This window comes from Taudactylus pleione, unplaced genomic scaffold, assembly GCF_031769625.1.
Source record: "Taudactylus pleione unplaced genomic scaffold, aTauple2 ptg000275l, whole genome shotgun sequence".
NCBI lineage: Eukaryota > Metazoa > Chordata > Amphibia > Anura > Myobatrachidae > Taudactylus > Taudactylus pleione.
This window is the reverse complement of record NW_028284677.1, coordinates 4,607,422-4,621,985: the sequence shown is the minus strand read 5'-3', so window position 1 is coordinate 4,621,985 and position 14,564 is coordinate 4,607,422. Positions and strand designations below refer to the sequence as shown.

At 44.9% G+C, this 14,564-nt stretch overlaps 1 protein-coding gene across 5 annotated transcripts in view; it reads left to right on the top strand.

Annotated features, from left to right (window-relative positions):
- Positions 1-14,564, top strand: part of LOC148513638 (FERM domain-containing protein 6-like) — a 160,967-nt gene that overhangs the window by 28,539 nt on the left and 117,864 nt on the right. For all 5 annotated transcript variants that reach the window (XM_088481615.1, XM_088481614.1, XM_088481618.1 and 2 more), the window contains exons 5-6: positions 1,349-1,425; positions 5,573-5,753. In XM_088481615.1, the coding sequence (XP_088337741.1) occupies positions 1,349-1,425; positions 5,573-5,753 (258 nt within the window). The remainder of the gene's footprint in view (positions 1-1,348; positions 1,426-5,572; positions 5,754-14,564) is intronic.

Genomic DNA, 14,564 nt, shown 5'->3' with positions numbered 1-14,564 from the left:
TTAGATGTCTCTTCCGTTCATTAACTCTGCATTTTGTTAATTGATACAAATAAACTATTAACACTTTTTTATTTTTGAAAGCATTTTTACTTTGCAGCATTTTCCACACCTGCCTAAAACTTTTGCACAGTACTGTGTGTGTGTGTGTGTGTGTGTGTGTGTGTGTGTGTGTGTGTGTGTGTGTGTATACACACAAAGCTGTATTTTTAATGTGGGTGTGTTAGGGCACGCAAAAGATGTCTGCACTTCAGACAATAAGGCCGTCTACACACTTGGCTGATATCTGCACGTCAAATCGTGTGCATATCGGCGAGTGTGCATGCACTATTGTGTGCTCCCGCGGGTCGTATGCGATTAGGTGCCAATCGTGTAGACCAGTGGTTCTCAAATTCTGTCCTCAGGTCCCCACACAAGTCACATTTTCCAGGTCACCCAGCAGGTGCACAGGTGTATTCATTACTTGCTGACACATTTTAAAAGATCCACAGGTGGAGCTAATTGTTTCACTTGTGATTCTGTGAGGAGACCTGGAAAACATGCACTGTTTGGGGTCCTGAGGACTGAGTTTGCGAACCTGTGGTGTAGTATGTGTATGACTATCCGATATGTCAGTCCGATTATGCAAATTTTTTGTCATATGTTGCCAGTGATCGTTGTAGTGTGTATCGGAGCAGCGATAAAGCGTATACGATCAAATTATACAATATATCGTTCGGTCGTATGCGATATTCAACAGTGTGTACGCTCAACATCGTATGTTCTGGTCTCAAGGGATATTGGATGTAAAATCAGCCCAATTACAAGTCGTTCAGGTGTGTACCCACCCTAACTGTCTTCCAATCGCATTTCCAGTGTACACAATATTTATTATTTTTATTTGTAGGGTGCCACCATATTACAGTGCTTTCCAGAGAAAGCAAACTTTTAAAACAGACTGTATGGAAATGCTGAAAAACAAAAATAAGAAATTATTCTTTTCGACATGAAAACTTAACGAGCACAATAACCACAAAAGAATCAGTGTTTTTTTTTTTGTTTTGTTTTGTTTTGTTTTTTTTAGAATGTAACAAAACAAAAGCTGCTTACGCCGTTTCAGCGGCTAATTTATACACGCCAAGGAAACTGCATTGAAACTGACAAACACGCCGGTATTTCTGCGACCACTCCCGTCATCACCCCCAAACACTCATATGCATGCGCAGTACGCAACAATCACCCGTCTGCGTACGCTTAAGCAATTGCTAAAGCTGCTGAATCAGGCCCTGTGTACAGTTAAAATGTCACCGATACAATGATGTTTTGTGTACATTGACAGTTTTTTATATAATTTATTTATTTTTTATTTCAGACAACTGAAAAGTATAGCCCACCTTGTGTTACCTTTTTTAGAGTGCAATATTATGTAGAAAATGGAAGAATAATTAGGTAAGTAAATAGATCTATTAAATCTTTCCAAATACCATCAGTGTCTTATTTCCCTTTGTGCTGGTTTAATATCTGTGGTGTGTTCATTTATCTTATAGATCTGACTCTATCCACAGTGTTCTATAATGCATTTACTTATCTTTTTCGGCCTTTGGCCTAGAGCTTTTATTATAGCCTTGCTAAATGCCAGGAATGCATGAATGTTTGTTTGTTTTTACAGACTTTGAGCAAAACTTTCTCTATGAGTAGTAACCATGTAAAGCGAAATAGAACTTTCCACTAAACCAAAGTGTGAGAGTGTATAGTTATTGAGACTGAATTTATTACTCTCAAGCGTTTGATAATTTAAATTCAGTTGAAGTGTGCCTAGGAATTTGCTTTCGTATGTAAATGGAATTTAGGATTTTCAGAATGTGAATTATTGTTATTATTACCAGTAATTTATATAGGGCATACATAGGGGGTGATGCAGCTTAGGACGGAATTGCAAAGCTGCACGCAGGCAGCTTTGCAATTCCGTCCTTGCTAATATGTAAATGCAGCAGGCGGTGTCGCAGGCTGGGATCATCGATGGTGGATGGCGCCAGGCCGCCGGCCAGCTGAGTAAGCTAAGGCCTGCTCAGGCTGGCCGGCTTGCGAGGCCAGGAAACTGTTTCAGAGTTCGGAATAGAGAGAGAGAGATAGCACTTAACTGTGAACCTGGACAAACCATGTTGCAATGCAAGGGGTGTAAATACATAATTTTTATTTTGCATGTAGTGTAAATACTGGCTGCTTTTACATGTATCCCACAAATACTGCACAGCTTTATTATTACTCTACAATTTAGATGTCAGTTTGGACACCTCCCTCCCAAATCTAAATCTCTCTGCACATTTTATATCTGCCTCACCTGCAGTGCAGCATGGTTTCACCAAGATGATCAGTTGAGTGAGATATCTCTCTCTATTCCCAACTCTGAATCAGGCCCTGTGTCTGTAGACTCAGTCCCTCGTCTTGCCATTACTGGAAAATGGGACTGACCTACCAGTTTCCGGGAATTCAGGCCTCCCCCACACCGCCCCTTAAATGCCTCTGCCTGTCAATCAGGCAGAGGCATAGCAGGATCTGTGTGCAATCGCACAGAACCCGTTTTGCTCATTCGCAGAACAGGTCCTGTTCATGTGCAGATTTCTGCAATGCTGAATCAAGCCCATAGTCTGCATTGTTTTATACAGAATAATTGGCAATTCACATCAGTCCCTGCCCTAATGAAGCTTACAATCTATATTCCCTACCACATGTACAGGTGCGTCATTTTACCTTCAAGTGCATCTTATTCGCACACCGATGCGACTAGATAACACAAACAGCTTCTGCTGATTAAAATGATATGCCGCATGTCTATGTTCTGTGTGCATCTGCGGGTGTATCTGCATGCGAAACGCAGCTGACACTGTAACATAGCGTTTTGCATGTAGATACACCCGCACGCACTCACAGAACATAGGCATGCTGCACATTATTGTAATCGGCAGGAGCTGCTTGTGCTATCTAGTCATATCATTTTGCAAATAAGATTAATTTGAAGGTAAAAAGACGCACGAAAAAACGCTTGGCACGACCGAGTCACGCTACAGCATGGCACGACTAGAAGGGCTGTTTAATGCGCAAGGAGGCTAGATGTATGTGGACCTATCTGTATGTCTTTGAATTATGTCGTTTGCAGATATGTCTGTGAACGACTTCATTCGCAGATATATCGGTGGTACACACCTGGAGACGCACTGGCGATATATATCGGCTGTTCAATGGAGCGACCGATATATCACCCAGTGTGTACCCAGCTTAAATCTTTCTGCACATTTAAAATTTGCCCCACCTGCAGTGCAACGGGTGTCATATAGAAGATCGACAGTGTCTAGATAGGCACTCAATAGATTGACAACAGATGGTAGACAGACAATAGGTCAAAAGATACAAATGGTCGACCGGGACAAATGTTTTGTATGTTGTATTTTAAGCCTAATCTACACCCTAACCCTTCCCTTAGTGTCCTTCCCTAACCCTCCCCCAAGACTTAAACCTAATCCAAGCCTAACCCTAAAGGTGGGTATCCACTACCCGACAGTGAAAAGATATCGTCATCGTTCAGTCGTTCACTACACTGCAGGGTGCCCACACTGAACGATATGTCGTTCAGTGCAGGCCCAATCAATCATCTGCAAACATGCTGAACCTGACGATATCCAGCATGTTTGCATGATGATAGATGTCTAAAAGACCAAATTTTCAAACGATTATCGAACGATATTGTTATCGTTCAATCGCTCATTTTAATCGTCTAGAGGATAGGCACCTTTATTCTCTGCCTAGTTCCTAATCCTAACTGTCCCCTTCCGCATCCTAACCCTATCCCTCCATTTGTGTGTTGACCTTTTTGTCAGCCATCTGTCCATGTCGACCTTTAGTGCCTGTTGATCTTTTGCCCGTTGTTCATCTGGTGTCGACCGATTGAGTGCCTATCTAGATACTATTGATCTTTAATCCGGATGCCCAGTGCCCAATTGGTTCTGCCAAAGGGGTAATGTTAACTTGCTTTGTATTTGCTTTAGCCCCTAGATCAGTGGTTCCCAACCACGGTCCTCAAGGCAGACTAACAGTCCAGGTTTTAAAGATAACCATACTTGAGCACAAGCAAATTAATTAGTACCTCAGTTATTTTGATTAAACCATCTGTGCATTAGCATGGATATCACCAAAACCAGGACTGTTAGTGTGCCTCTGAGGACCGAGGTTGGGAATCCCTGCCCTAGATATTCTTGGTAGAGAATGCCCCTGACCTGCCCAACTCCTCTACCTGTACAGATGAGACATTTGCACAACTGCATATGCAGTAAACTTGACCTGCAATTTAAATTCTTGCCTACAAAAAAGTTTGTACAAAGGCTAGGTGTGTAGCATCACAAAAGAACATTTGAATTGCACTTTTGCACATTCCTAAATAAGCCTTTAAACCAGATATTGGTTTTAAGGTTTATTCCTACAAGAGCTAAAAGTTGCCCCTGAAGGCTAGCGTTTTTATGTGTGTATGTGGGATCACGGGTCTTTGCAATCCCCAGTTTTGGGAGTGCATATTGTAATTTTTCCATTGTTCTTTGACCTTGTGGAGCACAGACATGGGGCCTGATTAAGAGATTTACGCAAAGCAGATATTTTCACAGATCAAGTGATTGTTTGCACATATGAAAGCATCACCTCACATTGATTGCATTGCATAAATAAACCATTGCGATAATCTTCACAGCATGAGAGCTCTTTGCGTACCGAGGAGAGCTGCAGTGTTTGCGGCTGGTCAGACTTGCTGTGCGACTGCCCAATGTGCGTCGATTGTACCGATGTTTGCGCTGTTGCATGTCATCGGACAGATATGAGAAAGCAGCAGTGGGCGTCCCTATGCTCGTCTATAGTTTGGAAGGCATTAGCATATTTTACCAACTACATTCCATGAGAGTATGTGATTGCATTAGTGTCAGTCTCTGAATCAGCCCCATAGTTTTTATGTGGATGCGACTTTCTTTAGTGCATGTATAAATATTGTCACCCATAATCGTTATTTTACATAAAGTGAAGTTTAGATTTAGTAGTTCTAATTGATTCTTTGCACCGAAAATGGTTCAAACTTAAAACAGAGAAGGCCTACTTCCAAGGGAAAAATGTTGGGTGTGTAAGGATGTGACTTGCTCCATCATGGCCCTGCCCTCCTTGATGCCGTGTTAGAGTGGGGGAAGGGCCATTAAGTTATTTTCTGTGAATCATGTAATCAAATATTCAAGGTGTAGCTTACTCTCCTGAGAATCCTGGAGAGCTTCCAGAATAACCAGGAAATTTACAAATTTCGGGAATAGTGTACCAGTATGAGATAAGGAAACAAGAACTACAAGCTGACCGCAACCAATAGGGTTTTCTTGTACTGATCATTATGGTGAAGACTAATGAAATACATGAATATTACAGGGTGGGTTTGTTAATCTTTCTTATGCATGTTCTTTGAACGAGAATTTAATATTATGAGTATGAAAAAGAAATGTGTATCTTGAGAATTGTCGTCATGCTTGCACATCTAATAACATTTATTGTGTTTTGGTTTTTCTGTTATTCTGAACAGTGATAAAATAGCCAGAAAGCTCTACTATTACCACCTCAAGGAACAAGTCCTGCGTTCACACTGCACTCACAAGGAGGAGGTTTACTTCTTGCTTGCAGCATATGCATTTCAAGCTGATTTTGGAAACCAAAGTGTTCATATGAAAAACTACTTTGAACCTGAGGGCTACTTCCCACACTGGGTATGAATATTTTTGAGAGGAGTGGAATTTTAACTGCAGCTCATGATCAATTAGAGAGCGAACCTACAATGATACACTCACCAAAAAATGTGTATTAGTGACATACCTATGCACATGCAGCACATCAGAAATATTCTTGATGACCAGAGACACCAAACATTGACTTTAAAAAACAAGCTGTGTTAAGGTCTGTCTTCAATGTTTCACTCTTGCGACTTTTATCAAGAACCGTTCTTGATAAGACGCAATACTGAAATGTTGAACACAACTTGACACAGCTTGTCGTTTAATCCTTCTTTGAGTCTTTGGAGTGTGCTTTGCATGCATTATATTGTAGTTTGGTTTACTCTGGAGGGCATTTGGGCAAGTATACCTAATGTATTTGTGGAGTGCCGGTTTACTGACCTATGTATGTATGTATGTATGTATGTACGTCTGTCAAAGACCGCTGAGAGGTCCAGGAGGATGAAGAGTGAGAAGTGGCCACTGGATTTTTCTGAGAGAAGATTTTGTCCAAGGCAGTTTCAGTGGAGTGGATGGGACGGAAGCCAGATTGGAGAGGATTAAAGATATAGTTATCAGAGTTGTAGCAGGAGAGACTAGAGTATATTCGAGGGGATAGGGAGAAGTTGGGTTTTTTAAAAGTGGGTGAGCGAAGAGAGAGTTTAGATGAGGGAAAGATGCCAGTGGAGAGGGATAAATTGAAGATGTAAGCAAGGTGGGAGTAGGCAGTGGAGGAGAGGGAACAAAGGAGAGGAGACAGCATCTAAGGGGCAGGTAGAGTGGGGCGAGGATTAATAAGGGAATGGCTTTTGCCACCTGTGGCGGAACGGCAGGAGCACATGGGTAGGTGAGAGGATGGAGGGTCGGGTGGCAGAAGAGTGATCAAAGGCGATTTTTTGATGAAAGGAGGAGTTGGAGTGAAGTAGTGTGTTAAATGTGGCAAAAAGATGGCAGGGATTGAATGAGAAGATATGAGTCTTGAAGAAAGATTGCTTGGCAAAGGAGAGGGCAGAGCAATCGGAAGAGAGGATGAACTTGAGGTGGAGGAACGATAGTTCCTCCATGGGCATTTGGCACTGCATGTGCATTTTTGAAGGAACCAGGTAAACTTGAAGTGGCAAGGTTGGGGCTTGGAATTGCGAAGGGTGACCGGAGAGGTGGGGGCAATGGAGAGAAGAGCGGAGGTGAGTTTGTAGAAGGCCGCGTTGTTGGGGCAGGCCAGGGTGGATAGAGGGGAGGGGAGAGGAGAGTATCAAGCTTAGAGGAAAGAATAGTGGGGTCAAAAGCTAAGAGAATGTGTCTGGTGACTGTAGATTTGGACTTTGGGTTTGGTGTGTCACAAAGCAGTAGCGACCAGATTTCCCCAGCCTTGCCGTCTCACCTGTCCTGCAGATTAAGGATATCCAAAATTACCTGAGAGATCTGTTCAGCATACAAGCTGCAGCATTTGTCTGTGTTACTGGATTCCCTTCCAGGCTGATTATGCACCTGAGGGTCTCTGTGTCTGTGAAGTCTGCAGATTTTTGATTACAGCAGAGTTTGCAAACCAGCTGGTAGTGCTGGACCTGCACTGAAGTGTCACGGGAGGATTTGGACTTTGACCCAGAGTGGAACTAGGAGAGGTCTTCAGGGCAGATTGCTGGTACTGGAAGGATGCGGGTTTCAGAGGGGTATGATTAAAGAGTGGCAGGTGGTAGCCCAGACGGAGGTAAACCCGACAGCTATGCTGAGTACTGCCGACTGGTAACTAGCTGACTGGGGAGATGCACCGCTTCTCACAGAGGTCTGACAAGAGTAGCTGGAATCTGGAGCAAGCAGGGTTTGTGGATTGTAGCTAGAAACAGGTAACAGCAAGGGAGCATAGAGAACTAGTACCCATCTTGCACTAGGATTAACGTTGCACTGGCAAAGAAAGGACTGCTCAGCAGCCCTTAAATACCAAAGGAAGTGCATGGTTGCTAGGTTTCCTGATGGCTGGATTGGCTGAAGTGAGTCACCTAATGAAATCCAAGATGGCAGCGCCCATGTCGCGCTGCCGAAAGTGACCCAAACTGACACCTGCTTTCAGAACTCTGTGTCTGTGTGACCCTGAAGTATGCAGCGCTGACCTACAGATGTCCACGCCCCCACCAGAGGGACCCCACCACAGCGTCCGAACAGGTAAGGCTCGCTGGCCCCGGACACACACAGCCCTGGTTGCGACATGAAGAGTTCATGTGGAAGTATTGTTTTCAGTCCTTAGTGTTTGCCATTCTCTCTTCATATCCACAGTGTGCTCCACGCTAGAGTTCCCTCCAGAATCAGATATGACATAACAGTCAGGTGATTAGCAAAAAGCCAACCAGAAGCCATTCTGTAATCACATGATACACTCAGCCAATCCCTGGGCAGCCTGGGGTATATAGGGAGCTTCCTGAACACTCCCAGTGCTTTGTTATATCCTGCTGCAAGCTGCTAGACTATTATCTCTAGTTCCTCCAGCATTCCAGTCCAGTTTCCATCACTAGCGCTCTTGGCTCCAGCTATTTTGGTTCAATCCTGGTGTCCAGCATTCTGGTTCAATCCTGGTGTCCAGCATTCTGGTTCAATCCTGGTGTCCAGCATTCTGGTTCAATCCTGGTGTCCAGCATTCGGGTTCAATCCTGGTGTCCAGCATTCGGGTTCAATCCTGGTGTCCAGCATTCGGGTTCAATCCTGGTGTCCAGCATTTGGGTTCAATCCTGGTGTCCAGCATTCGGGTTCAACCCTGGTGTCCAGCATTCGGGTTCAACCCTGGTGTCCAGCATCAGACTTTATCACAACACTCAATTTTTCCTCATGCAGTAAAGAGGAGTAATCAGATCCCCCCCCCCCCCCCCCAGCATCTGCCCAGACCTCACTGACTCCATTGCAGCCAGAACCTTAAATCCGTGTCCACAGCCAAACACATCTGTGCCAGGATGCAAGCGATACGAGAATGCGAGGAGATGGAGGTCAGAGAGACTGCATAGATGGGAGAAAACAAGAAGGTGGCCAAGACAGTGGGAGAAGATCAATTTATAAAGGCTAAAAGAGGAGGAGAGGGCAAGAAGTTTGGCGGAAGCTGGGTCAGTTGGAATGTTAATGTCACCTAGGATGAGAGAGTGAAGATCAGGTGGAAGTAGTGGGGAAGCCAGGCAGCAAAGTTGTCCAAGAATTGGAAAGTGTGGCCAGGGGAATGGTAGATGACCGTGACACGGAGATGAATGGGGTAGAAGAGATGACAGAGGAGAAATAAAGGAAGGGCTCAGAGGTATGACATGAAAGGTACAGGTGAGGGATAGAAGGATGCCCATTCCGCCGCTAGGCGGTCATCCGGTCTAACGAAGTGGGTGAAGTAGAGGCCCCCATAGGAAAAAGCAGTGGGGGATGCAATGTCAGTGGAAGAAATCCAGGTTCCCAGAGGGCACAGGAGAATGGTAGAGAGGGAAGTGGGTAGATATGGATGAGATTGGCAGGGTTGCTGGTAATTGGGGATGGACTGGGTCTTGAAGGGAGATGAGGGCAAGGGTTGAGGATGGGTTTTGGGTGAGAGCGAGGATTCATTGTGGCACTAAATAGTAGTGGAAAAGTTGAGAAGTTGAAAGGAGGAAATACATAAAGTAGTACAAGTTGAGCACATTCAGAGTTGGTACTCAATGGTGAGCTATTGAGAGAGTTGTAGTGTGTACAGTAGAGACAGTGCAGTAAAATTGGTAAATATGCAGGTCAAATAACTAACCTTTTTAAGTACAACTACAATAGTGTATTGTAAGAGGCATAATCAGGAGATACTATGGGTAAAGGAAGAAAATACTGAGAACATTTTTGTTTTTTAAATTATGTGAGGGTATGGTGAGAAGCTATAGCAATGCAGACAGAAATTTAGGAGTGGTGTTGCATAGAATTTCTTTCGTTCTGCACTGTACTAGGTTGAGCTTTGGAGTCCACCCTTTCAAAGACCATGAGGCTGCAATTTTATAAACCCCAAGACTTTACCAGCCACTTTTTACCCTGCATATTTGTCTCTGCACCTTAGTATTCAGAAGTGGTACCCTACGCTAAGTTAAAATGTAACATTTAAAGACTAATCGAAGCAGCCCATACACCTTAATTAATGGTCACCAAGAACAAGCAGCATGCAATAATCATGTCGGCTCTACTCTCCCTGTGCTCAGTCAAATTGCAGTGTTAGTGATATTGCATTTAACATTGAGTGCAGAGCAAGGGCAGAGGTGACATAACTGTCTTGTGTGCCTGTGTCCTGCTGACCAGTTATATGTGCATGTAATAACTTCTTCAATTACACTTTAATGTTAAATATTTACTGTAAAATATATCAAATTGGTAAAATATAGGAACTTATAATTCTTCTTCAGGGTCCATAGGGTCCACAGGGATACCATGGGGTAATGTGGTTGGAGAGATCCAGGCACCAAACAGTTAAAGCTTTCAGTTCCCAGGATGGACTGGGTCCTCCCCCCATATATACCCCACCTCCAACCACAGGCCTTCAGTTGTTCGTTTGATGCAGCAGGATCAGGACACACCTTTTTATAACAGTTGACTTCCTTAGCTTTTATTTTATTTATTATGTTTGAGTCAGCAGTACTTAGCGTCTGTATTAAGACGCAGATAATGCGACTCCGCCGAGCCAAAACATCTGTAATTATGTTGGTGATTTTGGCGGGTCTCAACTTAGCTTGCTAGCAGCGATGCTGGGACCTGGACTGCAACCGGACGCACGGAGATGACGGGCGAATTTCGCATGGCAGTCCTTGCTTCTGGTGTCTGAGAAACACCAGAAGCCACTGCAGTCAGGGCCTGGGATTGCCCGCGTCCTCACTAGACCCCCGGGAATTATAGTCTGATGCCGGGGATCGGCAGCAGGCTCAATTCTGCTATCATGAGGCCAGCGTACCCAGCTTGTTGATGGAGCTTAGGGGAGGGAGGCACTCCCTCGGCTGCTCCTCCTTCGACTCAGACAAAGTCCTTCAATAAGGTTTTGTGTGTCTGGGTTGCTCCGCCTACCTTCCACGTGTATATGAGACGTTCATAGCCCGCTATCGGTGCGCTACTGTTTGTCTCAGGAGGGTTTGGGTCAGTCTCCATGTATACCTCTCTCGTAGTTAAGGTATACTGTACAGTGCTGTATATCCTACCATGCCTCGTGTTTTGAGTAGTTGGTGTAGAGTATATTGCAATTATTTACATATGCATTGTATGTGACTGTTTGTTAGATGCTGTATTGATACTGGGCCTGATTCAGACTCGCGAGCGCTGAGCGCTCGCAAGCGGGTCGATGTTGCCCAAGTGCGCATGCACATGACGGAGGTGGCTCCGTCGTGCGCATGTGCGAGACCCGAATAACGATGGCCAAGCCATCGTTATGGGTCTCGCACCAAAGGGGGCTTGCTGTCGATGTTGATTGACAGCACGCCCCCTTTGGTGGGCGTGGCTGCCCAGACGGAGGCATTCACATGGGAACGCCTACCGTCTGGGGCCGGCCCCACTGACATCACTAGTGATGTCAGTGGGAGTGCTTTTGGCTCTGATAGAGCCAAAAGCACTCCAGGGCTTGCGGCAGCGAGACCCTACCACAGGGTCTCGTCGCAAGCCCGATGGTATCGCGACCATCATTTTGGTCACCCACAGCTGTGTGAGCGGCCAGGAGGCCGCTCCAAAAGGTAGGAGGGACGGCCCTGATTCAGAGCGAGCGCTCTGTCAGAGCGTCCGGCTCTGAATCAGGGCCACTGGACCTCATTCAGTCGGTCAAAGCGGCCGCACGGTCGTACGCCACCGATGAGGGTATGGTCAACCTTAAGCTCTACGATCAGTTCCGATGGTTCTCGATGGTCTTGATTAATCCTTATATGCCCGGAGATGACGTGCAATGCGTACGAGAAGGGGGCGTATTTTTTTGTCTTCCGGCCGCTTCCTCACCTTGGTCGGCCAGCTACCGATCCGAACTTAGGGACGCAACTTGCGAGGGAATCATTTGCATATCCGGCCCCTTTTCCCGTACGACCGTGCGGCCGCTTCGACCGACTCTGAATGAGGTCCACTGTCCTTTATTTCTGACAATCAATTAGACATTCCTCACTTAACGACCGACTTCAGTTCCTACAAATAGGTCGTTAAACGAATTGGTCACTAAACGAAGAGCCAGGAGGTAATAATTTTTATGTATTCTGAATAAAGAAAAGGTCTAAAGGAAACTCAAATTTGATACTGCAACTTTACACAACTCTTACATACTGTACAGTACAATTAAAGTTCTAAAAATAAAGACATTCAGAATAACATTTTAGTACTATGGGTTCCAGCTGGTCAGAGTGCTGGTCGTAAGTCCGCACGGTTGTTAAACGAGTAGGTTGTTAAGTGAGGAATGTCTGTGTAGCTATCACTGTGTTTTCTCTCCATCCCTCTGGCGTGGGATGTTTTTTTTTTTTTCTCTGGGTATTTCACATTTAAATTGAATTTGTGAAGGCTTTCGCATTGCATTTGTATTTTCTCATTTACTTTGAAAAATGTGCTGATTTCATGTAAATCCTGTATGACAAGTTTGTCCTCACAGGACGTTAAGGATGGTTTGTGTATTGCCTGTTAGAAAGAGCCACATCAGTCCAATATACAAGAGCTATCTTAGGTATCCTCATTGTCTCAGGTAATGAAGCAGTTTGTGGATCATATGGCTGCTCCCACAATGCCTTCTTGTATGGGGTGTCCACAGCATGCTATGTTAATAACTCCTATGTATCCTTCTTGGGAGAATGGTTACGGCCACTCTAGTCAGAGTATGGGACCGTCAAATGTTGAAATCAAGTAGGTTATTACTAAGGCACCTAAACGCAGACACTCTGCTCAGTTTATGGATTCAGACGCATCATCAGAGGAATCAGATGATGCGCATGGTTTTTCTGCAGAGTATAGCTCGGGAGAGGAGGAACTTCCATCCACAGTGGATGGATGTTCCTTCTTTGGTGAAGGCGGTTGTATCCTAGATAGTCAGGACCACTGAATATCTGAGCAGCTCCCTGAGCTTACGGAGGAGGCATGGGGTATCCTGGATAAACTGTTTTATGTCAATAAAAGATTAACATTGTTGTATCCTTTCCCAGCTTCTGCATGTACTAAGTGGGAGGTTCCTCATACTGTGGATGCTCATGTATTGCACTGAGTTAAAAATGCTACATTACTCATTTTATCAGCAACCTCTCTGAAGGACACTACAGAAGGAAAGATCGAAACATGTCTTAAGACCATATTTTCAGCTTCTGGGGCAGTTAACCATCCAGCTATGGCTGGAGCTTATGTAGCTAGAGCTTTTGAAGAATGGACAGGGGCATTGATAGATTCTCTACCAGAGGCTACCAGAGAACAGATTGTTTGTTTATTTCCCATATATACGGGAGGCAGCCTCCTATTTGGGAAGAGCTGCAGTAGATTTTGGAATTTTAGCTTCCAAAGCATCAGCAGCTTCAGTAGTAGCACGCAGGGCCATTTGGTTAAGATCCTGGAAGGCTGATACAGGATCAAAGAAATCTCTGGAAACTTTACCTTTCCATGGAACGATATTTTTTGGAGCAGAGTTAGACAAGATAATTTCTACTCTGGCAGCTTCAAAATCAGCAGGATTACCATCTACGCCTACAGTAAAATCTAAGCAGTTTATCTTTTGGCCTTTTCGGCCTCAGAAAAGAGCAAAGGAATACTCTTTCTCCAAATCGGCTAGTTTTCGCAAGACAACAAGGGGTCAAACTAGGAGCTCGGGGCCAACAAAATGTCCAGTTTCTAAACGGGAAGACAAGCCTTTGGCCTGATGGGGCAGGCATCCTCCTGGGGGATCCCAGGGTGGGAGGCTAACTTCTTCAATTTGCTGATTATTGTCGTCAAACAACAACAGATGCCTGGGTCAGAGAAGTGGTCTCTCAAGGGTATGTCCTCACGTTCAGGAGGCATCCTCCGCAGAATTTTTTTTGCACAGATCCCCCATCAGATACGGTCAAGGCCTTGGCCCTTCAGGAGGCTATTCAATCTTTACTGCAGGCAGGGTTAATAATCCCGATCCCTGTGTCACAACAGGGAAGGGGTTATTATTCCAATCTGTTTACAAAGGGACAGCTGGATCATCAATTGGAAAAAATAATCTCTTCCAACACAGCAGATGGTAGATCTGGGAGCATTTCTGGATTCTCAGGCACAAAGGGTGTTTCTGCCAGAGGACAAGATTACAGCCCTATCAAGTGTGGATACGCAAGCTGTTACGCAAGTGAAGGGTATCCATTCTGTCAGCAATTCAGGTCCTGGGATCAATGGTATCCACCTTCGACATGGTGGGGTATGCTCAGTTCCATTCCAGGCCTCTGCAAAGATTGATTCTCTCCAGGTGGAATGGACAGTATCATCTAATAAGGTCCCAAAGGATCCCCTCTGACTCTGGAGGTTCACCTCTCCCTCCTGTGGTGGCTAAAAAAGGGTGTCCATTCTGGATTCCAAAATTGGGTGCTTCTCGCCACGGACGCCAGCCTTCGGGGATGGGGGGCAGTGACAGGTCATCACACCTTTTCAGGGAAGGACAAATCAGGAAAGTCATCTGTCAATAAACATTCTGGAACTGCGAGCAGTATACAGAGCACTGATCCAGTCCAACAACCCTACAACAGTAGCCTATCTCGATCCTCAAGGAGGCACGCAAAGTCTTTCAGCAATGAAGGAAGTGACAAGAATTCTGACTTTTGCGGAACGTTATATTCCGGCCATCTCGGCAATATTCATACTGGGAAGCAGACTCCTTAGTAGTCAGGACAT